This window comes from Trichoderma virens, assembly GCF_000170995.1.
Source record: "Trichoderma virens Gv29-8 chromosome Unknown TRIVIscaffold_6, whole genome shotgun sequence".
NCBI classification, from domain to species: domain Eukaryota; kingdom Fungi; phylum Ascomycota; class Sordariomycetes; order Hypocreales; family Hypocreaceae; genus Trichoderma; species Trichoderma virens.
The window spans coordinates 3424015-3447946 of record NW_014013743.1 but is presented as its reverse complement, the minus strand read 5'-3'; the positions used below and the strand labels follow the sequence as shown (position 1 = coordinate 3447946).

Below are 23932 nucleotides of genomic sequence, written 5' to 3'. Positions count from 1 at the left end.
GAGGGCAGTTGGGTTATTGTGACGTCCTGACTCAAATACTATAATAGTACTGGATAAGTTCCCAAGGTAATAGTCTAGGTCAATATTGTATGTTAGCAAAGAGAGCAGGGAGTAGTTTTAAGCAATAGAGTCACAAACTGAATAAGATATAATAAAGATATATTCTTGTATTCAATTCTAATACTTTGTTACAGTTGGGACCGAAATGGCCGTTTTGTTTAAACACAAAGTCCTTCGTAATTTTACGCACAGACATATATATTCTTATTTAAAAAGTTTAGATAGCTAGTTATTAATATAATAATTAAATTAGATTTAAATACTGGATTTACTAGCTATGTAGATATATAGAGATTACCTAAGTTGCAAATGGACTTTGGATTGGCAATGCAGTTTCTCTCTCATTCAGTTGAAATTTCATATACTTGTCAAGATCATCGGGACCTGTGACAACGTTGAATGGTTCCTGAGCCTTATTTTCCGTGGCATAGTCACAAGCGAACGCCGCCCAGACCGGCAGTAACCGGAAGTCGTGGAGGTTACGTTGTAATAATTGTCTATTAGTCTAGCCTAATCTATTCGCTAATATAAACTTAGTATATGGTTTATCCTTGAGAGTCCCTTCTATTACTAACAATAGGAAACTGGCTTATCACACTATTACAAAAGACCAAATTATGATATTTCTGCTGGGATAAGGCCCAAGTTAACACAGGCTAAAGGCGGAATTGGCGTCGGAAAATAACTTTTTAGTATATTACAGTCTTGGCCAGTAATTAACAAACAAGGCTGTCGCAACTACGCTAAACCCCGCAGTAAAAGTTACTAGCGGAGTTCCTTGCGGAGGTAGGGTAGTACTAAGTCCCATTTATCCCATCAATGCGATGCTACGTAGCTTGCAGGACACGTGCGAAAGCGGTGCTCCTGGTGGATTTGTTTACTTTGGTACAACATCGAGAAGATACCGAATCCTCGAGGATCTCGTTAACCACCTACGAAGAGCCCGAATGGTACCCTGGATAACTCGGGTTGAGTGAGAATTTAACAAACCGAATTCACGGTGCTGAATGAGACTCATCTACTAGGCATTTGGTCGCAGACTGGCGGATGTCTATAAATACTCCCCATGGTCTCTTGCAATATACTCATAAAATGCTTCTCCTACACCCTTTCTTGATTCCGTAGACTTGCCATCACTCTCTGATATCTCTCGCCTTCTGCGCCACTCTTGATTGATAGGCAGTCATGAATCTTTCCAAGATGTTGGCACTTGGCCTTAGGCTTCTTCTTGCTGCCCCAAAGATGGCAGCTGCTCTTGGGTCTGGTGATGCAGTGAATATGTTTAATGCGTTCAACAACGCCTTTCTGTCGAACGGTAGCAGCACCTTCTACAAGACGTCGCTGCAAAATCAGTCCCCAGACGGATACTGGGTAGGGGCACTGGACAACCAAGCGGCTGAAGATGCTTACGACGTGACCGGCGATCCTGCCTATAAAACTTTGGTGAACAGTCTCTGTGAGACTTGGATCGCCAACAATGAGCCGCCTTGGGACTACGTTAACTACAACGACGACATTGGTTGGGATACGTTGGCGCTAATCCGAGGCTACCGAATAACGGGAAATCAAGACTTCCTGAACGTAGCCGAATACGGCTTCAACTTTGCCTACAGCCGAGGGTGGGACACCCAAAGCAACGGCGGTGGCATCTGGGAATGCCAACCTTCGGCTTGTGGTTATTCTGAGAAAGATGCTTTGTCCAACGACAGTCTCGGCAAGGTCGCTTGCATCCTCTACCAAAGCACGCATAACACGACCTATCTGGACTATTGTCGGGGGATTTACGACTGGGTCTGGAATAATATCTATGACCCGAGCACTGGTGCGATGAACTTCGGAGTCTACCCGTCTGGCCAAGTCGACACGGCACTGAACGCATATAACCAAGGGACATGGCTCGACTATGCCGGCTTGGTTTACGAAATCACAGGCGATGAAAACGTCAAGAACGACGCGCAAAAGGTTCTCGACTTTGCCAGGAACAACCTGACGTCGAACGGCATCTTCAGTAACCAGGACCCGTCTCTTAACACCTGGGCAGACGATATGGCGCATGGTGTCGCACGTTTTCTCTCAGACAACCGACTTTGGGGCAATTATTATTCTTGGGTGGTCGATAATGCAAATGGAATACTAGCAAACCGACGGCCTGATATTGGTCTCACGTGGAATGCATGGAACCAGCTTACGCCAGAGGATGATGCAGGCATTCCCAGCATCTACGTGAGTGCGGTAGCCTGGCTGTGGTGGACGCCCACGACACAACCGGATCAGAGAGTTGGGATCCATACTATCGTGAACCAGGAGACGGGTCTCGCGATCGATAGTGCCGGAACCTTTGGGAACGGGGCTCAGGTGGTGCAATGGGCCCTGAACAATGGCCAGAATCAGCGCTGGCAGCTATCCCAGAACTCGGACACGTCCTGGAACATCATTAGCCTTTCGACCTGGGAATCGCTTGACTGTCCTGGCGGGAGCACAGCTGATAATCTCACAATGATCCAATGGCAACCCAGCAGGGATGACAACCAGCGTTGGTGGATTGATCTACAGTCCGACGGCACCTACAAGATATGGAATAAGCAGAGTGGGAAGGCTTTAGATGGAGCTTCTGCCACGCAGAACGGGGCACCTTTGATCCAGTGGGATTGGAATGGTGGGCCTCAGCAACGATGGATCCTTCAGTAGATAAATGTTGGAACTGCCTGCTAGCTCATGGCCTGAGACTCGGCAAGCTGATTGCATAGAGAACAGTGAGTAGTTATCAAGTAATACGATCGCCTCGGTTAATGAAAATGATGAGCAAGAAAGATCATCTATCGTTCGTGCGGCGTATCCGATAGTAGAAGCTTAAGCAGAGCGGAGGGCATGAGCTGCGAGCAATTGTAGCGGACTGGTGGCTCTCTTTGTCAATATTACCTGTGTGATAAAGAAATTCCGCCCTCAAATCCGCCTGTTTTGCATATAGATAAAGATTTAGATCCACTCTCGCCCCTCGAAAATACACCTTCCCGTTGACAAGGCGCTCACTAGTGTCCTAATCTCACCCCTGAGATTCCACCTGTCGTGGGGCTCATAGGTAAGCTTGAGAGTTTTTCCAGAGAACCCCTGTTTATGCGGGGAAGTAGTAGTACCTCTTTCTTAACCCATTTAGTGGGAAAAGGGATCAATTCAATAAAATCCTGGACACCTTCTCTCCTATCGAGTGACACATCGTAGCCTTGCGGCGTCTGCAAGTATGGGGCAATGGTAGCGCCGGGGTGGATCATATACGATATGCAAGGATTAAAGATAGCGAGTTGGTTGCTGATGATCGGCTATTAAAAGAACAACCATTCTCCCTGTTTCTCCATAACAGAGCCTGTTTTTATCTCCCATGTGCAAGACAAGAAGCAGATAATAACCTCTAACATGGCTAATTCGTTCCCTTCATACAAGCCAGACTGGTGTAATCTACAAGTCCTGCACAAAAATACTCTACCACCAAGAGCTTCCTTTTTCAACTACTCCACAGTCGAAAAAGCCCTGACTTATGATGTGGCAGCATCAGAGACACTTTGCCTAAATGGTGTCTGGAAGTTCCATCACGCGCCCTCTCCATTTGAATCCCCAAAGGACTTCATATCTCCGTCTTTTGATGCATGCGAATGGCAAGATATTCCAGTTCCGTCAATGTGGCAATTGGAAGGCTATTCAAATCCGCAATACCTGAACATCAAATATGGCATTCCAGTGGACCAACCAAATGGTAAGATGGCATCCTTGCCGGCTCTTGAATCTGCTGACAACTATCCAGTGCCGTTTGAGGGAAATCAAACCGGAAGCTACATTCGCAAGTTCACCCTACCTCAAACCTACAGGGACCATCAACTGCGCCTTCGGTTTGAAGGAGTTGATTCTGCATTTCACTGCTGGGTGAATGGCAACGAGGTTGGATACTCCCAAGGGGCAAGGAACCCTTCAGAATTCGATATTACCGACTTTCTCAAGCACAATGCGGAAAACACCATTTGTGTTAAGGTCTATCAATACTGTGATGGTACTTACCTCGAAAATCAAGGTACTGGATCTTTTTCTTGTCGGTTGATCGGTACTGACTTATATTCCATAGATCAATGGCGATTGTCGGGAATATTTCGAGATGTCAACATCTTGGCCTTCCCAAACTGCCAAATTCAAAATTTTCGCGTCTTGACCGAGTTCGACAACGATTACAAAGATGCAGTCCTGCTCTTGGAAGTGGATACGAAAGGGACAGGAAGCTTGCTTGTGACACTATACGACGAAGATAAAACCACCGTCGTGGCCAGCGAGTCACATCCTGTTGTGGGGGGAAGTGAAAAAATCAAGTTTTCTGTTCCTGTTCAATCGCCAAAGCACTGGACAGCAGAGACTCCCCAGCTATACCATTTAGTTCTCCGCTTTGGGAGCCAGACGATAGCGCAACGAGTTGGCTTCCGCAAGGTCGAAATAAAAAAAGGATTAATTCTGATCAACGGGAAACGGGTCGTGTTCCGGGGCGCGAATCGACATGAGCACCACCCCCGCATGGGTCGCGCTGTCCCTTTGGACCTTCTTCGCCATGATTTGTTGATGATGAAGCGGCATAATCTAAACTCCATCCGCACCTGTCACCAACCAAGTGACCCCAGGCTCTATGACCTTGCTGATGAGCTAGGGCTATGGGTCATGGACGAAGCAGATCTTGAATGTCACGGATACGACGTCGTTCAGCAACGCAGTCTATCCCGTACCGAACGGATGTTGGATCCACAAGAGCGGCAGGAACTCTCCTATCTAAGAGCCGGAAGATGGCTGTCGCACAACGTCGACTGGCAAGAGGCATACGTCGACCGGGCACGGCAGATGGTGTGCAGAGATGTAAATCACCCGTCTGTCGTGTTGTGGTCTCTTGGAAACGAAGCATTCCAGGGTCGCAATTTCCAGGCTATGTACGACTGGATCAAGTCCTATGATCCAAGCCGCCCTGTTCATTACGAAGGGGACTCTGACGCACGGATTGTCGATGTGGTCTCCATGATGTATCCCTCTTTAAGCAAAGTGCAGAATTTTGCTGAGAACTGGGATGGGAAGAAGCCGTTGCTACTCTGTGAGTTCGTCCACGCCATGGGCAATGGTCCTGGAAACATCAGGGAATACATAGACTTGTTCCATATGTACCCGTGCCTTCAGGGTGGATGGATTTGGGAGTGGGCAAACCATGGCCTTTGCACCAAGACTTATGATGGTGTAGAGTTCTACGGCTATGGCGGGGATTTCGGAGAGACGCTTCACGATGGACATTACAATATGGATGGAGTCCTGGATTCGGAGCATCAACCGGGACCTGCGCTCCTCGAGTACCAAAAAGCACTGGAGCCAGTGCAACTTGTCGAAGGATCCAAGCTCGATTCAGTGCGGATCGTCAACCGCTACGACTTCATCGACCTTGGGCACTTGAAATGCGCATACAAAATCGTCGGGGATGGATTCTCAGCAGCGGGGACACCATTAATGCTCCCACACGTCCCCCCAGGGGAGACAGCCCTGATCTCTCTTCCTGCACTGCCTCTTGACAAACTTTCGAAAAACAAGGACAGTTTTTTGGAGATTTCATTTGCTCACAAACACGACTCACCATGGTGTAAAACGGGGGATGAAGTAGCTTGGTTCCAGTTACCGATTGCAGTCAACTCTCCCTCTCCGAAGGACAAACCTATGATGACGGAGGAACCGGCAGTTACAATCGAAAGAATTGGACAAATCGCTCTCGAAATTACATCTCCCGAAGCCAGTTGGACATTTGACCTTGTGAGGGGTCGAATCGAGGCTTGGTCAACCAGTTCTACCAACATCCTCCGCCGTGGTCCGGAAATATCTATTTATCGCGCCCCTACTGACAATGATATATCCGCGGGTAGGGACTGGGAAGAGAAGGAAGTCAAGCATGCGAAACCGCATACTCGTCATGTCACATGGACCACAGCTGCCTCGGACGGGACTGCACAGATTCGGTGCGTTCAGCGGCTTGCTCCCGTCGCCCTTGAGTGGTCCTTCGAGACAATCACCTCATACACATTCATTGGAGCCCGCGTCACCATCCATGTTACGGGAGATCCCCGAGGCCTCAATCTCCCCAAGACATTGCCTCGTTTAGGCCTTACTTTATCGCTGGCGCCCGAATTTACCTCTGCAACATGGTTTGGTCGCGGACCTGGCGAGAGCTACAGAGACAAGAAACATGCACAGAGGTTTGGTCGATTCTCATGCGCCATCGATAAGCTGGCACCGAAATACGAGTACCCTCAGGAGTCGGGAAACCATACTGAAACACGCTGGGTCGAATTCAAGGCACCTGATACGGGAGTCAGCCTGAGAGCAAGTTTTGTCAATCGACCCGATGGGTTCGACTTCCAAGCCTCGCATTTCGATGCCCTTGATGTTGAAAAGGCACGCCATATGTATGAACTGGAGAGTTACAGGCGCGATGAGGTGATTGTTAGACTTGATGCCGAGCATCACGGACTAGGGAGTGAAAGCTGCGGTAAGTCTCCGACTTGGGAGACTTTGTTGAAATCCCATTAATCGCCGATTTTTTTAGGACCGCCCACGTTGCCTAAGTACGCTCTCAGGACCGCCGCGTTTCACTTTGCTGTTGTGCTCGATTGTCGCGATTTGGGCTCAACCAAATGACAAGGAAAAAGGGCTAGCAATGATATTTTTTGGGGATAAACGAGTGCAACTTATCAACCTAACAAGGCTAGGGCTATTTCCTGCAGATTTTGATCAGATCCTTCAGTCATCCTTTATAATCCCCGTGAAATTGACATAATGCTATACTTTCACAACAAGAGAAAAGCTGTATTTTGATTTGTCCAACGTCTAAATAATGTACCTTGCTGAATCTATTCTGCTCTGTCCTAATTCACTTCTTCTCCTTGTTGTCTCAATCAAGTTTTCTTCCAAAGCTACAGTGGGGTGTCAAAAGTCTGGGTACACACACTATTTTATACTAAAACTCACACATTTTAAATTATTATATTTTATTACATAAATATATCATAAATATAAAAACTATTAGTTTTTTATATTAAATATATTATTTTTAGCTTTTTTTATAAAAATATTATATAAATCTTTATTAATAAGCTATTTAATATAAAGTATTTTTAGTAAAAAATTATATTATTAAATATTAACTTATTAATAATATTTTTTTAAAAAAAATATTTTATTTTATTAATATTATAATAAAGTATATAATTTTAATTTTAAAAATATTTATTTTTTATTATTATATAACTTTTTTTTAATAATTATTTTTTTAAAAAGTTTATAAAATTAATAATCAAAATTTTTTTATAATATTATTATTAATTTTTAATATTTTAATAAAAATACCCTTTTTTATTTATTTTTATATAAAATACTATTGTATTATATATTTTTTAAGTAATTAAATATTATTAACCCTCTTATATTTGAATTTTAAATGCTTAGATTATTTTTTTATATAAAACTATTATTATTATTAATTTTAAAATTATTTAATTATAATTTACAATAGTTAATTTTTCTTATTAAATATATATAATTTAGTTATTAATATATATAAAAATATTTTTCTATTATTTTTTAAAGCTAATTGGCGCTATTATTATTAATTTTATTAGATAGGTTGTATTTCCGGGTAGCCTAAAATCCGTTTGTACCCAGACTTTTGATACCCCATTGTACATATTACCCAATTTGGCTCCACTAGTCCTTATAAGTCTAACATAAATGCCAGGAGCTGCCAGTACTGGGCACTTCTGGGAAGAGATCCAGTTTTCAGGCAAACTGAACACTCGGCAGCTGTTAAGTCCCAGATTTCTGGAAACAAATGGCATCCCTAACGGCAATTGCTCCAGACATAAGTCATGGCACATTAGTAAAATTTGATATATTGAGACATTAACAATGCGTAAATGCAAGAGATGGAATAGCGGCCTGAATCGCGTTAGCTCGATAACATCCGCTTAGAGGGAGAACACGTGCAAACGGGCAGTAGTTCTTGAGCAAGCTGCTGTTTGATCAGGGCGGGGTTCTCAGCAGGTCTTCCTCAATCAAGGAAAAGTGGTATTTCTCGTCCCAGCAGTGATCAGCTATCAGAGTCTGTCTCAAGTGTGGCTTGTCCAACCAATATTTTCTGCCAAAATTACAAAATAGTGGGGAGAGAGCAGTGGCTTATTTTCAGTGCATCAATCTACTGGTGCAGTCTCTCGACGCAAAGCCTTCGATGAGGCTGAGATCGGCTTGCGATGCTTGCCGGTAGGTGCCCAAATGTTCAATGCTACGGGCTTTCAGTAGCTGATTGCCTGTCTTTACTTGCAGCGACCGCCGGAGGAGGTGCATTCGGTCTCGGCAAGGAATCAGCTGTGATTTCTGTGTCGACAAATGTGTGCCGTGTGTTTTGAGCAACGAGACTAAGATTCAAGAGGATGGCTACGAGCGTTTCATCCCACCAGGAGTGAGTGCCGTTGTGCCAAGCTCCCAGCTCCTGCCGCCCATGGTCTTGTGCGAGGAATTGATTGGTCTCTATTTTCGATATATCCACGTTTCTTTCCACACTCTATTCCACGAGCCATCCTTCCGGACCGCATTCCGCTCCGGAACCTTGCCAAAAATTCTCCTGTTTGCAGTCTTCGGCATGTCGGCACGCTTCTCGCAGCACGAGACTTTGGCAAGCATACCGCCTCGAGAAAGAGGTAGACCGTTTACCAAAGAAGCTGAGCGCTTGTTGAACTTGCACGATGTGTCGCTCACCACCATTCAGGCTTGCCTCTTATTAGGGGCCTCGGCTGTTGCAGAGGGAGGCGGAGCTATAGAATCCGTCTTCTTCAGCATTGCGTGCCGCATGGGTTTACTGCTTGATCTTCCCAACGCTCCCGTCGCGACACAGATCCAGCAAGAAGTGAATTACAGAGGTGACAGCTGGCCCATCCTACTCGTTCGTGATATTAGAACTGACATTGTCAGTATGGTGGACGTTGTACGAGACGGATACTTGGTCATCCATTGCAAATCAGCTACCCAAGATGACACCCTTGCGCAACATACCCCTACCCATGCCGGAGAAATGGTTTCTGGAGCTTTCTGATACTGCGATGCCCGATGAGAGTCCATTTCAGGAATGCACATTATCTGATTTCCCTCTCGCGATCGCGCCGTTGGGTTCGTTTGCTGCATACTCGGTCATTCTCAACCATATTTTCCCCAAAATCGACCAAGCAAACGCTCAATCAGTGTCTGATAAGGTTTCACAATTCGACCTAATCCAAGTTGTAGAAGAGGCGTCGCATGACCTAGATAGGTGGGCGTCTGCTCTCCCATCTAATATGGTCAGCACGCCCCAAAACCTGAGTTACTGGGTTGAAAATGGTCTCGGCAACGTATTCGTTATCCTCCACATGAACTATCATCACCTATGCCAGCTACTTTTCTACCAATTTCTTCACGGCAGCACGAACCAGAAAAATCATGTGCAACTCACAAGCCATTATGCACAAAAATGCCGGCAACACGCCACGCAGCTCTGCGATCTCATACAGCTGGCGAGCCAGACACCAGGCGCAGAACTTCTCAATTCTTTTGTTGGCCACGTTTTAACTATCGCCTCTACTATCCAGCTCCACGTATTACTCTTCAGCGAAGATGACGGGGAAACACGCAATGCCCGCCGACTTCTCGGGCGCAATTTTGAGCTACTCATGAACTTGAAAATGTACTGGCCCTGTGTTGACTTATCGTTTTCACGATTCAATGCATTTCACCAGGCATGCTTACGTTCGCAAGACGATTCCCAGTTTCGGATGGATCGGTGGATGCTGAAGTTCATGCTCGAATTTGCTGCTCCACTTGCCGAAAGAGTGAAAGATGAAGATATCGAGGGTATCCTTCAGCGTCCGTGGAGCCAGATCAGTAGAGCTCCTTAGCAAGATATCAGGAGACAGATATCTCGGGCAGGTCATTGCCTGTAAGTGTCGCACAATTCTTGGCAAGCTATTGCTTCTCCCAGTCCACACTATGCGTTGAACATTGTGGTTGATTTCTCCCCAGAACAACAGCAGCTCGGAAGTCTGCGGAGTTGCGGTTGCCGTACACCTCAAATTGCAGAATTGTTCATCAGCAATATCAAGGCCGCGTCGCAATTACTTATGCGAGGTAAAGCGTTTCAGCAACAATGCCTAGAGCTATCGGGTCATCCTGGGCGCACTCTCTGTAATTGGTTGGGAAACCCTTGAGGCTCGTGCTAGCCTAGCCGAAAATCCTCGGCAAAAGGCTAGGTGTTGACTGTTTATTGTCCTCGCACATGTTTTATGCTTAACTTGATATCTTTCTTGTACCACCACACTTAAACCAATAGTATTGAGCGACTGAAATCCATGTTGCCAGCTTGACTTGATCTTTGTCAGGCTCTGATAATCGTACTAATGAAAATTCCTTTCGTGGACTTGAAATCGCGCTTCCCCAAAAGCCTATGTACTTTCTCGGTTGAGAAGCGTCTCTGAGAACCTACAAACTCCCACATTAAGACTTCTGCGTCTAATTCGCTCTAGAATCACGATGCGTTCGCTTCTCCAGAGTACAAGGTGACTGTCAGTAGATGTATCCTTCTAGTCGCTCGCGGTCGGTTGTCCCAGACCAGCACGCTTTGTTTGTGCAACGACGATCTGATTTAAAATGAGCTGTCTCAGCCCAGACTAGTAGACTGCCACATAGTCATTTGTCCATTAATTTCACTTGAGAATAATATCTTATCTTGGGCCATTATTCCCGACATTCGCATTATAGATACCAAGATCTCGGGCTGGATGCCAGAACAAATACGGCAAAGCTCCTCGGCAAATCTCCTCTTCATTGACAGTGCCCTGCCAATGCCAAAATCTACACAGTCCCTGCCCTCGACTCTACGTCGTCACGCCAACGATCCACTGTACACAACTCCCTGCTTCAAGTCTGCTGCGCCGGGAGAGATGGTTCCAACCTGAAAGGACCTCAATGATCCCCACAATGCTGCCAATCATGGCAACTCCACCTAATAGCTATTCGGTCTACGTATAGCCACAGCTAGGCATGCCTCCAAAAGGTGGATTGATGAATCATCTTGCCAACCCTTATGGTCTTAATAAGCGGCCTATAGGGTAGGCAGGCGTCGGGTTATCCCTAGATGAACCGACTACTTAAAAGACAGTTGTGCGTAGTTAATACGACTAAACACTATCAAGGCGTCCCAAGTCGACACAACTTAAAGATGAACACGTCCAGACCAACTGGATATATAAATTCACGTTCATACGCTCGTTTATATAGCTTAGATAGCTAGCTGTTAACGTAGAAATAAGGCTGGAATTGGTTCACCACTCTACTAGCTACGTGATACGTAGAGAACGCCCGTAAACGACTTGACTGCACCGCCAACATAAACCTAGAACCTAGAGGTTTGTCCCTTGGGAACAGCTAACCTATATCGGCTTATAGGACCCGGTTCGTCACACTTGGTACGCAAGACACAGCCACAGACCTTTGTGGAGCTCGGAAGCCTGGCACGGACCTGATACTTGTGCAAATGTAGGATAGCTACTCCAGACCAGACGCTACGCATGCCTAAGGTCGTCGCCAATTCGTGAGAGGTCATTGATTTGCCTCATGTCCTCTGTTTGATTGTTAGTTGCCAATCGCACCTAATTCCGCCTTGGTTAGGGCAGGCAGGTCGCCTGAGCTCCCCGGCGACGATGTGACACGAGCGTGCTAATAGATATTTTCCAATCACACTCCGCCTTTGCGGTTGCAGGTGGAGTAAAACATTGGCTCAACTGTTACACTGGACTCGGCCATGATTCCCCCCTAAGATAGAGAATCTGCACATAGAAAACAGCCCAAAAAACAGTCTGTCGTAAGCGGCCACTCACATTGTAGTAAATAGGAAAGATAACCTTCTTCTGGGTGTAGAGATGCTGTATCCTGAGTACCGAAGTTGGAAGTTGAGCCGTAGTCCATACAGCAGTGAGCGCCAGCAACTTAGGTGTGGATCGAAGGTGTTCATGTGCTGACCCAGATTCTAGGAACATCCGTTGGAGGAGGTAAGTGATCGGGAAGGGGGAAGGGGTGTTCTGCAAAGCCCCTCTTTTCGCTGACAGCTTGAAGCTCAAATCTACCTATACCACTACGTGGAAGACGTGAAGATATGGGGGTTGTGTGCGGAGAACGTCCATATGGGGGCATTGGCAAAGTAGCGGCGGAATTGGACACGGAGAACGCTAGTGAACTGTACTCCAACGGCCCAGGCTCGAAAATCTGGGGGTAGTTTAGCACGCGGATTCCGGTGACACTAGTTCATGATAGTTCAAAGATGTAAGCTGAACACTTCGCATGTTTACGAACAGGTATGTATAAAGTCTCCACGTCCCTCAGATCCAGCCGCGGACTCTTCTTCCAACCAAGCAAGCATATGACCCATCGCCTCTCGAACGTTGCAACAATTTTGAAGTCACAATGGGTGCATCAAAAGAGGGGATCGCTGACCAGAGTGGTCACAACCCAGCTCTGGACGATGAAGAGATAGGGGGACAACATGGGACCAAACTCGTCGCGAATGCGGCGCTTAGTCAAGCGACGGCTCTTCAGAATCCCAGCTTATTTACTAAAAATATGTTCTTGGTAAGTCCCAAGTTTGCAAGAGAACCTGGCTTTACCAACTCCATCAAGAATTTGTGCCAATTGAGTCTTCCTAGCTCTACGGCTGTCTGCTTGTAGCAACGCTCAACTCATGCATCAACGGCTACGATGGTTCTCTAATGGGGGCTATCAATTCATACCCCCAGTATCGAACTTATTTTGGCTTCCCAGTCGATAAAGGGACTCCGTCTACTGGTATCGTATATGCTATCTATACTATTGGGAACATTGTTGGGTCTTTCGCTGCAGGGCCTGCCAGCGACTTCAGGGGTAGGAATACGATATAACATGAATCTGGATTTTTCTGCTTCCAGAAGCGAGCGAAGCTAATATCCGCCATTTCCCTAGGTCGGCGATATGGAATGTTCATTGGAGCCTTGGTTATAGTCATCGGAACTTGTGTCCAAGCTTCGTCTCATGACTTGGCAGCTTTCATGATTGGACGGTTCATCCTTGGCTTTGGGGTCGCTATCTCGACCACTGCTGGCCCAGCTTATGTGTCCGAAATGGCGCACCCGTCCTACCGTGGTCTCATGACTGGGCTATACAACACCTTCTGGTACATTGGCGGTGTTCCGGGGACCTTTGTTCCCTATGGAACATCAACCATCTCCGGCGCAAGTGCTTGGAGGATACCAATCTGGCTTCAAATGTCATTCTCGGGCATTGTACTTGTCTTCTCACTCTTTCTACCAGAGGTAAGTAGTTAACGCATAACACAATTACTTATTTGGACAAAGATTTAATGTTAGTCTGTTACATGCTAGACCCCTCGCTGGCTCATGGCCCATGACAAGACCGAAGAAGCACTTGATATAATGGCTAGATATCACGGCGAAGGTGATCGCCAGTCACCCATTGTCCAATTAGAATACCAAGAAATGAGACATGAGTCGATCATGCCCGTGGTTCCCGGACCATCCGCCGGTACCTGCAGCAGAATGCTGATTCATCTGACAGTGGACATCTCTACCACGGGTTCAGACAAGAGATGGTGGGATTACCGTGAGCTCTTTAATTCGCGAGATGTACGATATCGGACCATGCTGGTGTTTGCCATGGTAAGTTTACCTCAATTTCTGCCTACTCCTGAATTCCCACCAACTCAGCTCCATTCTAGGCATTCTTTGGACAGTGGTCAGGCAACGGCCCTGTTTCTTACTATTATCCTCAAATGCTGCAGGGTGCTGGAATTACGGACAATAACACCCGGCTTCTCTACAACGGTTGCCAGAACGTCGTCTCCTTCGGGGGTGCCGTTTTTGGCGCTGTCTTTACGGACGCATGGGGGCGTCGTCCGCAACTGCTAGTCAGTACTGGCATTATTGTGGCTATATTTTGCATCGTCACAGCAATCAACGCTACAAATGTCTATGCTGGCCCGGACGGTACACTCCTCGCCAAGTCGTCCTCGGCTTCCAAAGCCGAGATTGCATTGATATTCATCTTCGGCTTCGTGATATCTGCCGGCTATACGCCTCTGCAAGCCCTGTATCCCGTCGAAATCCTGCGTTACGAATCGCGAGCCAAGGGGATGGGCTTTTATAACTTTTGGGTCAACATCGCCTCTTTCTACAACACTTTCGTCACTGGTATTGCCTTCACAGACGCAGGATGGAAATATTATTTTCTATTTATCTTCTGGGATATTTTCGAGTTCGTGTTCATTTACTTTTTTTTCGTCGAAACTAAGAACAGAACTTTGGAGGAGCTCACGGAGATTTTTGCGGCAAAAAAACCGGTCAAGTTCTCGTTGCAGAAGACCGAGGTTGAAGTGATATCGGATGAGAAAGGGCGCGTTGTTCACGAAGTCGTCGAACATCCTCCTTCAGAGGCTTTGGAGACTATTTGACCTATAACAATTAGCTCACTGCTTATTGGAAGTCTAATTGAGTTAAATCGATAATAGCTTAAATCAATTTAGATAAGTGGATAGCTATTATATATACGTGCCCGCTATATGATAGCGAAAGGGATAACTAGAAGTACGCAGACTCTTCTTACTTTGACAGATCGGTCGTCCAGCTCTAATGTGTCTGACTCTAACATTCTGCAAACTCATCATGCGTTATTGTTGATCCCGGGTTTGACGGGTTGATTGCAGTCTATTTCTCCACCTTATCTTATTCCTGCTTGACGAGGCCTGCACTCTCATGGACGGCATAACCCGATTGAGTTGCTCTTAAATCCACCATGCTGCCGAATTTAGCAACTTTTTGGCTAAGAATCTCTAGATGCTCTTCTGGGCAGTGTATTTCAACACCCTCGAATCGAGCATCGATAATTGCCTGCAGCTCATCTTCACACAGTAGCTTCGTTATGATGCAGATTATGCGGATTCTACCGTGTAGCAAAGGATGTGGAAAGGCAAGACAGGTCGTGCTATTCTCTAGCAAGCCAAGGGGTAGTGTCTGCATGACACCGTCCACCGTCCCGGGTGCTTCTAGGGATATAAATAAGCTAGTTTCAGGGGCTGTTTTCGGAGCTCGCCAGAGATGGCAACCCTCAGGGATAGGCTGTGATATTGCCTTGAGCATAGGGTCGAGTATCTTCTCTTTGATCTCAGCAGTTGGTGACCCTACGCACACAGTGGCCTGCCTGTTCATCAATTTAGGTTGCATAACCTCTCCATACGCATCGAGATAATCTTTCGACCCGGCATGTTCATAAAATGCACGTTCGTCGAGATATAGCTCCGTGAATTCGAGCATTACGGGCGTCTGCTGCATATGATTAGGTAAGGGCGTCTCCTGATCGAGATCGAGAAGGTAGGTGTCGATGGCTCTGCGTCTTAGATCCGCCAGAACGGCAGACCTGGGAACACCGAATTTGAGCTTCTTCAACGCAGCTTGCAGTTGTGCATGCTCTCGAACTGTCTTGGGTTCCTGGCTGATGACCGCGCTGCTCAGGGAGCAGATTCTGAAATGGTAAGTTGCCACACATGGTGTGTCGCGATGCGTTGCTTTCGCACACCGCCCGAGGGCTTCGAGGAGGATTCGAGCGGCAGTGATGTCCGGAGCTTCCCAGAACACGTGGAGGAGAAATATTTGATCGCGTCGGTAGATCATTTTGCCCTTGGGTTCTTTGAGGAGTTCCCGAAGGGACATTGCTGGCTTGGTTTGTTCCATTCGCCCAGATTTGCAGAGATTAATCTTTAAAGCAGCCAATGGCCAGAGAAGAAGGCGAATGGCAGGTGAATTTTCATCAACAGTCTATGACTCTCCTTTTAAATTGGCACTATTTCAACACTGAAGCTTCTAATCGCATGGTCAATATCAACATTGTCAATATTAGGTTTTAGTTGCTGCCTTCCTAGGCAGCCGCCGCGTCGCCATCCTCCAACCCTGCGCGTCATGTCAATTTCCGGGAAGAGAGTTCTAGTCAGGATATCAAACTATGCCAATAGCTATCGCGGGCTGGAAACTTAAGCAAGGAATAAACTCTCGGAAAGTTCGATGGCCCCGAGCTCCCGCTATTAGAGTGGATTCGTAATTTGACCTTTTGCAACAGGAACACGCGTACTGCCTTGAGACGAACTAGGTAGTCTTAGGCATCTACTTAAAACATAAAGGTAAATCCCCACCAAGCGTCGCACCCAACCAACATCACACTTTGCCACACTGCACTATATTTCCTGGATGAGGTGAGCGATGGCTAGGTGGCAGTGTTTCAACGTTAGTCGCGAGTTTGAGCAGTACCTGTCTGGCACAAAGAAAGTCCATAGAATCACGCCAAGAGCTGTCATCGGACAAGCAAACTCCATCATCATGTGTTGGAAGTGGGGGAATTGTGTCTCATCGTATTGGAATCGAACTGTGCCTGAGCCGTCCGGAGGAACGCCAAGATCTAGAAGGCAACGAACTGCGGCCCAGTTTGCTGAGAGGGCGGCGATGAGGACGAGGTCGAGAAGGACAGGTATAAGATCTCGCTGGGCGCACAGCTTGCATGAGTGCAGTATCTCTGTGAAGATTTTTCTGGTTCGGGAGGTCTGGCGAGATGCCTCTCGCTGTCAATTCCAGGGGGATTTGAAAATCCCCCGTCGACACCGCATAGTGCAGCATCGTATCGTCATGGTGGTTCAATGGGTCGGATAGATTTCGTATTGCGTCGATGAAAAGTCGAGTCTGGAATGGCTTTCGACTGTTTTCGCTGTACGTTTTTTGGTAGTTTCGTAGCAATGCCTCGTGCAATGGCTTGTTTAGTAGGGCCAATAGGTCAAGAGCCAATATACAGCCATAGCCTTTAATGAGGTCGCATAGCCACACCTCAACCTCTGGGGTCTGGGGGAAGTTTGCGGCCAAATGTCTCGTAAACTGGAATCAAAGGTAGACGCGCCCTTTGATCTCTATTTCGTGCCGCCAGTGCGAGCCAGTCAGTGGCCTCAGCTTCCAACTTCTCCTCGTGGCCAACTTCGGTGCATTGTGGAATGTGAACGCCTGAGCTGTAGCAGACAGCTAGCTCAAATGCTGCTGCCGCAGCTCGGGGATCATCCTCCTTCCGAGCCACATGTGTGAGAACTTTGACAACATGTCTTTCAACGGGTTCTTCGATTTCGGCAAGAGCATGTTAGAAAATGGATAAGCCCTAGAGAACCGTCAGTTCGGGCGAGGCGATGACCACAGGACGCCACTAGTTTTACCCCTATTGATCTCACTCTGTCTACCAAGGTGTTTGTAATCGCTTCCCGCCTTCCTCGCAAACAATTCATAATCACCTTTCAACTATGGGGACGAGCGTACATACCATACTTGAACAATGTCTCTTAATTTGGGGTTTTTCTTGACAGTAAGGGATAAAATGTCAAGCACAGTGTCGATCTGCTATGCTAGGGCCTTGGGGTGAATTCATTTCCGACCACAAATACTAAGCATGTTATTGTCGTACTTTAGTCGTCTCATTTCTGTGTCCTCACCGCGGTGTACCTCAGCAAACAGATCTTTGCCAACCATCAATCAAGCAAGCAATAGTGCGGCCGTACGAGTAGACATCGGCCAACTTCAACTAGCTGGTAAGTTGGGCATCCTGTCATTAAGTATAGAGGTCTGCCATACACGCTAGAAGCGCAACGAAATCATTGTTCTCTGGATCTCGAGATGGAACGACCGCAGGTGCTTTGCCGCTTGAGTCGCAATCTGGCCCGAGGTTCGAGTTCCATGCCGAGTAACACAGGTCTTTGAGATTGAAATATGAGAGATCTCCGAGCGACACCGACATGGTGTCACCCTGATACGAGTTAGGAGGGTCGGTTTGGGGGCGGAAAGAGTCTTGAAGGGGAGGTTTGCATTAAGATGAATGGAACTAGGGAGACAAAATTGAACGCCTGTTGACTTCGGGTTGCGAGTTGGCAGTTCGTTATGCTACTGCTAAAGACAGATTCTTTTGCTGCTTGCTGGTCTTGCAGTAGAAAGCATAATCACATTCAGTAATAACAATACAACCCCTGCCCAAAACCCTTATTTATTAATCCGCTAAGAAATAGTCTCCGCGTGATTGAACAGTTATTAATAGGCACTTAACGGCCGAGGATATATTGAGTCTATAAGTACCTTGCGAGAACCACCTTGCTATGCAAACAATAGGTGTTTAAATAGCCAAGGTTCGCGTGTCTACGGAATAATACTAGACTTCAATCCATTACATTTGCATGGCCTGCTTTGACAGGATATGTCCTATGCAACGTAAATGTTAGCCAGTTAGCCCGCTGAGTAGCGGGAAGCCAGTCGAGTTCGACATGGCCAAGGAACCTCGTATTAATGATTGCCGACTGTAGAATCTGCAAGGTCGTCGATAAGGGCCTCCAAGATGGAGGCAAATCTCCGGGATAGTTCCCAGTGCCCTTGACGACGAAGAAGGTCGGTTATGTTGTACAATGTGCTCGGATCGAATTGGCGAAGGCTGGCTGTTGGTGGCTCTACCGAAATTTGCGCCGACACGCGTCCAACATCGCTCGATCGCAGCTCGGGAATATCTACATCGCCATGTGGCGCTTCGGTTGACCGAAACTTGGCATAGCAATATAAAACCAGCCCTGCGGAGAATAGCGCCTTTGGGACGTGGATAGCCGGCTCCGCGCTGATGGGTAGTGCCTGTAAGCGCTTGTGGATGAGCATTGCGTGAACAACACAGCGCTGCCCCTCCAGCGCTGCTACCCAACTGCGGATACGTGCGATATCTCCGTCCTTCATTGACGACCCTTCGCGCCCTATCACGCGTTCTAACAGGTCAAAGCATACATATAGCGACATGAATGCCTCGTGCCAGAGCACAATGAGGGAATGGGGATCACGACTCGAGTAGCGGATACTTGGAAAATACGCTTCGTACCAAGTTGTTAGACGGTACCGAAAATCTCCAATCATTGCCTCGTTTAGAGTTGCACACCGTGCTTCTTGTATTGCCGCATTTAAGCCGGAAAGTAGGACGTAAGCGTTCATGAATGCGTAGGAATTCGACATTGCAGTCATGCCAACAGAAGCACGATGCTGCGGCTCGCTTGAAGGTGTGGAACAGTGTAGCGACCTGATCATCGTTTGCCATTGAGCAGCTGTGGAGGCGACGAATAGCTCATCTATGCAGCATCGTGGTAGTCTTCCTGGCTCATGGCGTAATAATGGCTCGTGATGAAAAATGGCTGCGAACTCAGAGTCATGAATGTGCAGAGCCGCCAGCACACGGACAGTTTCCTCTACTTGGGACCATGATCTCCAAGCCGTTTCCAACTCCTCATCAGAGTCGAGATGGTTGGCATCCAGTAGAGAATCTTTGATTTGAAACATCCCAGCTTGCCGGGCCCATGCAATGATGGTGCCATGGAAGCTCTCAGTCATCAGAAGATCGTTTGGATTGCCAGAGAGCATTCCAAATGTCTGACCAAGAGCAACTGCTTGCGCCATAGCTAATGCTTCGCGCCCGCCTCGGTAAATATAGACTTCCCACTTGTACAGTTAGAACTGGTCAGGTAGCAAATTTATGGTTTATGAAGACACACCGATGCCAGAATTGCCTTGTTCAGTTTCTTGAAGATACCCCTACCACGAGCAGCAGCGCCGGCAGATCCCACGAAAAGGGCCCCTAGCGAGCAGATGGAGAGGAGTAAAAGGGCATTCTCTGAAGAGGGTCTAAACGAAGGGGCGTGAACGATGGGAAAGATGGGCTGGAATTTGGCAAAGTACAACTTGATGCATACATTCTATGGCGCGGTCAGCTTGAACGGTCATGGTTCGGTCTCGATTTGCTAGTGAATCTCGTTAGGGCATACCAAAAAGTCAGCAGATGGCAAAACATCATCATGAAGACAGGGCTGAAGCCGACTTGAAAGACCAGCTCGATATGCTTCGTCTACCCGGTCCAGGCTTTCCGGTTTCTTAAGTGCGTAAGGATACGCCGATTCGATGGCTGGCCGCGTGTGCCATCGGTTTCGGACTAGAGTCCGGATGTTGTTGTCAGTGATCGGTTCGTCTACGTCATGAGCTCCATTCGAACATTCGTTTGGTTGGCTTTGGGTGAGGTTTGCAGAAGCATCGCCATATACCCACGGTGAACCAGTTGTTGAGATGGAGGAAGTAAGAGCATTGATATCAAAGCTTCCTCCAACCAGCCAGGACGGGTCATAGGCATTGCCTCCAAAATCGAAGATATCCAAATCTGTCCAACTTCCCCAGACATTGGACGCCTGATCGACACTGAGAGAACTGGTGTCCGCGCGTGTAGAGGAGTACATGGAAGGAGAGAGATAACTTGTATGTTCAATATCTGTTCCAGAAGCATCCCAGTGATTACTCGGGTGACTCTCATCAGCCGCCAAGTCAACTGGGTCGGTAAAGCATGCTGGATCATTCGCAGACAAAACGTCATCATGAATATTGGACTGCCGGTCGGCCGACGAATGGCTAGCCGCAACATCCGCATCTGCACCTCTTATCAGAGAGCGGCTACTTAAGAGGAATGGCGGCGCGAGTCTCTATTGGACATACCTGAAGGCAAGGGTATCGGCGGCCCTGACATCAACGCAAGGCTGCCATCTACACGGCCATGTGTTCTCGCGTGCCGGATCAAAGAGTCTCTACAACTCTCGGGTGTGAGGGGCCATTTAGAAAGCGGCGAGTGAGCGAGAACCTACCGGCGCCCATAGCTCTTGGAGCAAATGTCACAGGCAAATGGCCTCTCCTTTGTATGCGACCCAATGTGCCGCACCATGTGTTCTCTTTTCTTGAAGGCCTGGTCACATTGCGGGCATTTCCAACCCCTGCATTGCCGACTCCGCAGCTTGCGCTGGAGCTCTGCCTCAGAGTGTCTTGCGTTCTGGTGTTCAGCAGCTTCTGCGGCCATGCCGTCTGCCGGCATCGTGAGAATCTGGGGTTGTGGGGAAAGGCTGGTGGTGGGAGGCTGGGACGGAGAAATTCGCTGTGGGAGAAGCATCCCCGCATTCCACGAGATTACGCGACGATTTATAGGTGGCAGCTAATACGCTACAGAGCCAAACTTCCGCCACGCACTAACGAAAGCCGTCGCCAAAAAAACTCCACTCCCAATCAGAGCTACGGGAGCGGAGCCGGCATATCCCCTAGAGTGCGGTGAAGGTTCCCGTAGTGACCTTTTGTCTTGGAAATTGTTTTCCAGGTTTCCTTCTTAGTGTGCATGTATCGTTTATATCGCGGTATCGGATTAAACACCCTTTATTCAGTGCACTTCTCTAGACCAGCAGGGCCGCTTTACCTAACCCCGGTTCTACACCAACTTTGATCCAAGCGCTAGATGTTGGGGATATAATTGAACACTGGGGTCGGAGACTTCGGACCGCTCGTGGGAAAAACTTCTTATTTACGGATACATCTGCTAATGTTTATCCCATGAATTCTAAAAGCCCCCTCAGCCCGCAAGCCGTACACAAGTAGTATAGAGTAGATAGACTAAAACGAATGCACTTTCGAATTTCGCGTCCTGCGCCTACAGCTCTTACCGTAGAAGATCAACGCGACCATTCCTACCAACGTGAAGCCAGCCGTCATTGACATAAGAAGCATTACCGGCGGTACAAAGCCGTCAGCGGTAGCCCAGTCGTTTACGAAATATGTCATCCCAAACTATGAGTAGCCTCGTAAGCATATTGTAGCAATAGGCCAGATCATTGTACGCGAAAGGAAAATCCGCTTACTCCAAAGCTATTCTTGCAGACAGTAGCAATAGCCATAATCTCTCCCGATATTGGCCTATAGCAATCAATGGCGTACGTGATGGTGATGGTGGGAATCGCGACGACTTGGACGCCAACGAAGCCGAAGCCAATGATGATGATGGCTGGCCACGGCCATTTATCCTGCAGACCAACGCCGAAAACCTTTGCACACAAAATGATTAGTTTAGTTTGCCAAGGTGGACAGATGTCCTCACAATTAACCCAATAATAACGACAGCAATAAATGGGCTCAGAGACACGAGTCGCATCTCCGGTTCCCGAATACCATTATTACTCTTCGTTGCTTTCCGTGAGACATAATCCGACCATGGTCCAGCCACGGCGAGTCCAAACACACCACCAACTACGAGTGCAAAGTTGGCATATCCAACCTGCGCCGGCGTGAAGTTGTAAGGCGGCGCAGCGAGGCCTGGAGACTGCAGGATGTTGACTGCCAAGAGGGTATTCGCCGCTGAGCCCATCGATATCGATGCCCAGAAGATGATGGGAAAGAAGAAAATATACACTGGGGTGAAGAAGTGCCGGAAGATTGATCGCCAGGCAGTCCGGTCGATCGGTTGAAAGATGTCAAACTGGGATCGACTAGGCCTTCCACTCCCCCGAATCTCTGTTGGGAGGTTCTGCACCGGTGTTGGGGTAACAAATTCGGCATGTCCTGAGCTCGTTTCTAATTTGGCGTTGTCCACGTTGGCTTCTTCGGATGTTGGTACAGATGGGATAGAACACGGCTCTCTCAAACGACGTGTCTCTGGGAAGAAAAACAAAAGTCCAATGATGTTAAGCCCCTGAGCGCCAGTACAAGCCCAGAAGAAGACTCGAAAGGAAACATGTTCCGCGACAGCTCCTGATATGATAGGGCCAAGAAAGAGACCCATAAAGTAACACCAACTTGGGTCATGGGTGAGTAGGGGTTATCAATTTGGATAAAGTTGCAACTCACAAGTAGGATCCGACATATTTACCGCGCTCATGGAGGAAATATATATCGGTAACAACGACGTTCATGATACTCTCATTCGCGGAAGCCCCGGTCCCCGCGAGAATCCGGGCGGCCAGGAACGAACCGTATGATGTTGCCTTTGCTTGCCAGATACAAGCACCAAAGTTCAGTATCGCGCAGATAAGGAGGGTTATCCGTCGGCCAAAAATCTCACAACTAGGGATGATGATGAAGTTGCAGTAGCCTAGAAGAATGACAGTAACCCCAGTCTTGGGGGAGTTAGCATCACTATTCCAGCATTATTGTTTGTGTCAAAGGGGCAAGCCATCAAAAGACTTGCTAAAACTATGCCGTCCTATCTCAAGAGTGCAGAAATGTGACAATACGGCCATAGGAATGAGGGGATATCGCTGGCTCACCAACAAAGCGACATCAGCCAATGACTTTTGCCATTGCTGCATGAAGATTGGTGTTAATGGCGCTATGGACATTGTGGGAATGACGCTTGCAATCACGAAGATGCCTTGGTTGACAATAACCAAGGTTTTCCACAAGGTGCTCCAGTTCTTGGAATTCAAGTTAGCTCCTAATTGACCTATCAAAGTTCTTTTTTCCACAAGGAACCAAATAGTTGGAAAGTGCAGATGGCCACTGTCAAGGGACTCAAAAGCAGGGGTACGGGAAGGGTTGTAAAAGAAAAACACAAAGACTAAATTGTACTGACCAGTGGATCATGAGGATCTGCTGTAGGCTGCGGAATAAGGACGATTGTATCTTGATTACCGGAGTCGTGATCGAAACTCGCTCCATCCATGTTCGTCATGACCTCCGTGCCCGGCACAATGTCGACCTCAACCTCTCTCTCAATTCGGGGCGCCATTGGCGTCAGGTTGGAAACATGTTCAGCTCGCTCCATATTCACTTTTAGGGATAAAAATATAATCTCTGAGGGTTATTCGGAAATCCTCGATGACCTCTCAACTCCATTATAGTAGTAACCTTGCTGCTCTCTTAATGTC

At 47.5% G+C, this 23932-nt stretch overlaps 7 protein-coding genes across 7 annotated transcripts; 4 read left to right on the top strand and 3 right to left on the bottom strand.

Annotated features, from left to right (window-relative positions):
* Positions 1-1260: 1260 nt before the first annotated feature.
* Positions 1261-2748, top strand: TRIVIDRAFT_60016 (glycoside hydrolase family 76 protein; the record flags this gene model as incomplete). Its single annotated transcript, XM_014101897.1, has 1 exon — positions 1261-2748. The coding sequence occupies one exon, from the start codon at positions 1261-1263 to the stop codon at positions 2746-2748; it is 1488 nt and encodes a 495-aa protein (XP_013957372.1).
* A 723-nt stretch (positions 2749-3471) lies between these two features.
* TRIVIDRAFT_60017 (glycoside hydrolase family 2 protein) lies at positions 3472-6753 on the top strand (the record flags this gene model as incomplete). Its single annotated transcript, XM_014101896.1, has 4 exons — positions 3472-3808; positions 3857-4120; positions 4172-6604; positions 6662-6753. 4 exons carry the CDS (start codon positions 3472-3474, stop codon positions 6751-6753), a joined length of 3126 nt encoding a protein of 1041 aa, XP_013957371.1.
* A 1846-nt stretch (positions 6754-8599) lies between these two features.
* On the top strand, positions 8600-10034 carry TRIVIDRAFT_29193 (uncharacterized protein; the record flags this gene model as incomplete). The annotated part of the gene is made up of 2 exons (XM_014101895.1): positions 8600-9026; positions 9079-10034. Coding segments are annotated over 2 exons (1383 nt in total), but the record flags the coding sequence as incomplete, so codon positions are not given.
* Positions 10035-12594: 2560 nt separating this feature from the next.
* On the top strand, positions 12595-14629 carry TRIVIDRAFT_29009 (uncharacterized protein; the record flags this gene model as incomplete). The annotated part of the gene is made up of 6 exons (XM_014101894.1): positions 12595-12759; positions 12834-13047; positions 13126-13475; positions 13545-13669; positions 13718-13838; positions 13898-14629. The coding sequence occupies 6 exons, from the start codon at positions 12595-12597 to the stop codon at positions 14627-14629; spliced, it is 1707 nt and encodes a 568-aa protein (XP_013957369.1).
* Positions 14630-14900: 271 nt separating this feature from the next.
* On the bottom strand, positions 14901-15884 carry TRIVIDRAFT_222428 (uncharacterized protein; the record flags this gene model as incomplete). The annotated part of the gene is made up of 1 exon (XM_014101893.1): positions 14901-15884. One exon carries the CDS (start codon positions 15882-15884, stop codon positions 14901-14903), a length of 984 nt encoding a protein of 327 aa, XP_013957368.1.
* A 2691-nt stretch (positions 15885-18575) lies between these two features.
* Positions 18576-20116, bottom strand: TRIVIDRAFT_133913 (uncharacterized protein; the record flags this gene model as incomplete). Its single annotated transcript, XM_014101892.1, has 3 exons — positions 18576-19712; positions 19766-19966; positions 20036-20116. Coding segments are annotated over 3 exons (1419 nt in total), but the record flags the coding sequence as incomplete, so codon positions are not given.
* A 1570-nt stretch (positions 20117-21686) lies between these two features.
* TRIVIDRAFT_149439 (uncharacterized protein) lies at positions 21687-23829 on the bottom strand (the record flags this gene model as incomplete). The annotated part of the gene is made up of 7 exons (XM_014101891.1): positions 21687-21860; positions 21932-22114; positions 22168-22593; positions 22684-22861; positions 22914-23182; positions 23333-23479; positions 23638-23829. The coding sequence occupies 7 exons, from the start codon at positions 23827-23829 to the stop codon at positions 21687-21689; spliced, it is 1569 nt and encodes a 522-aa protein (XP_013957366.1).
* Positions 23830-23932: the final 103 nt, after the last annotated feature.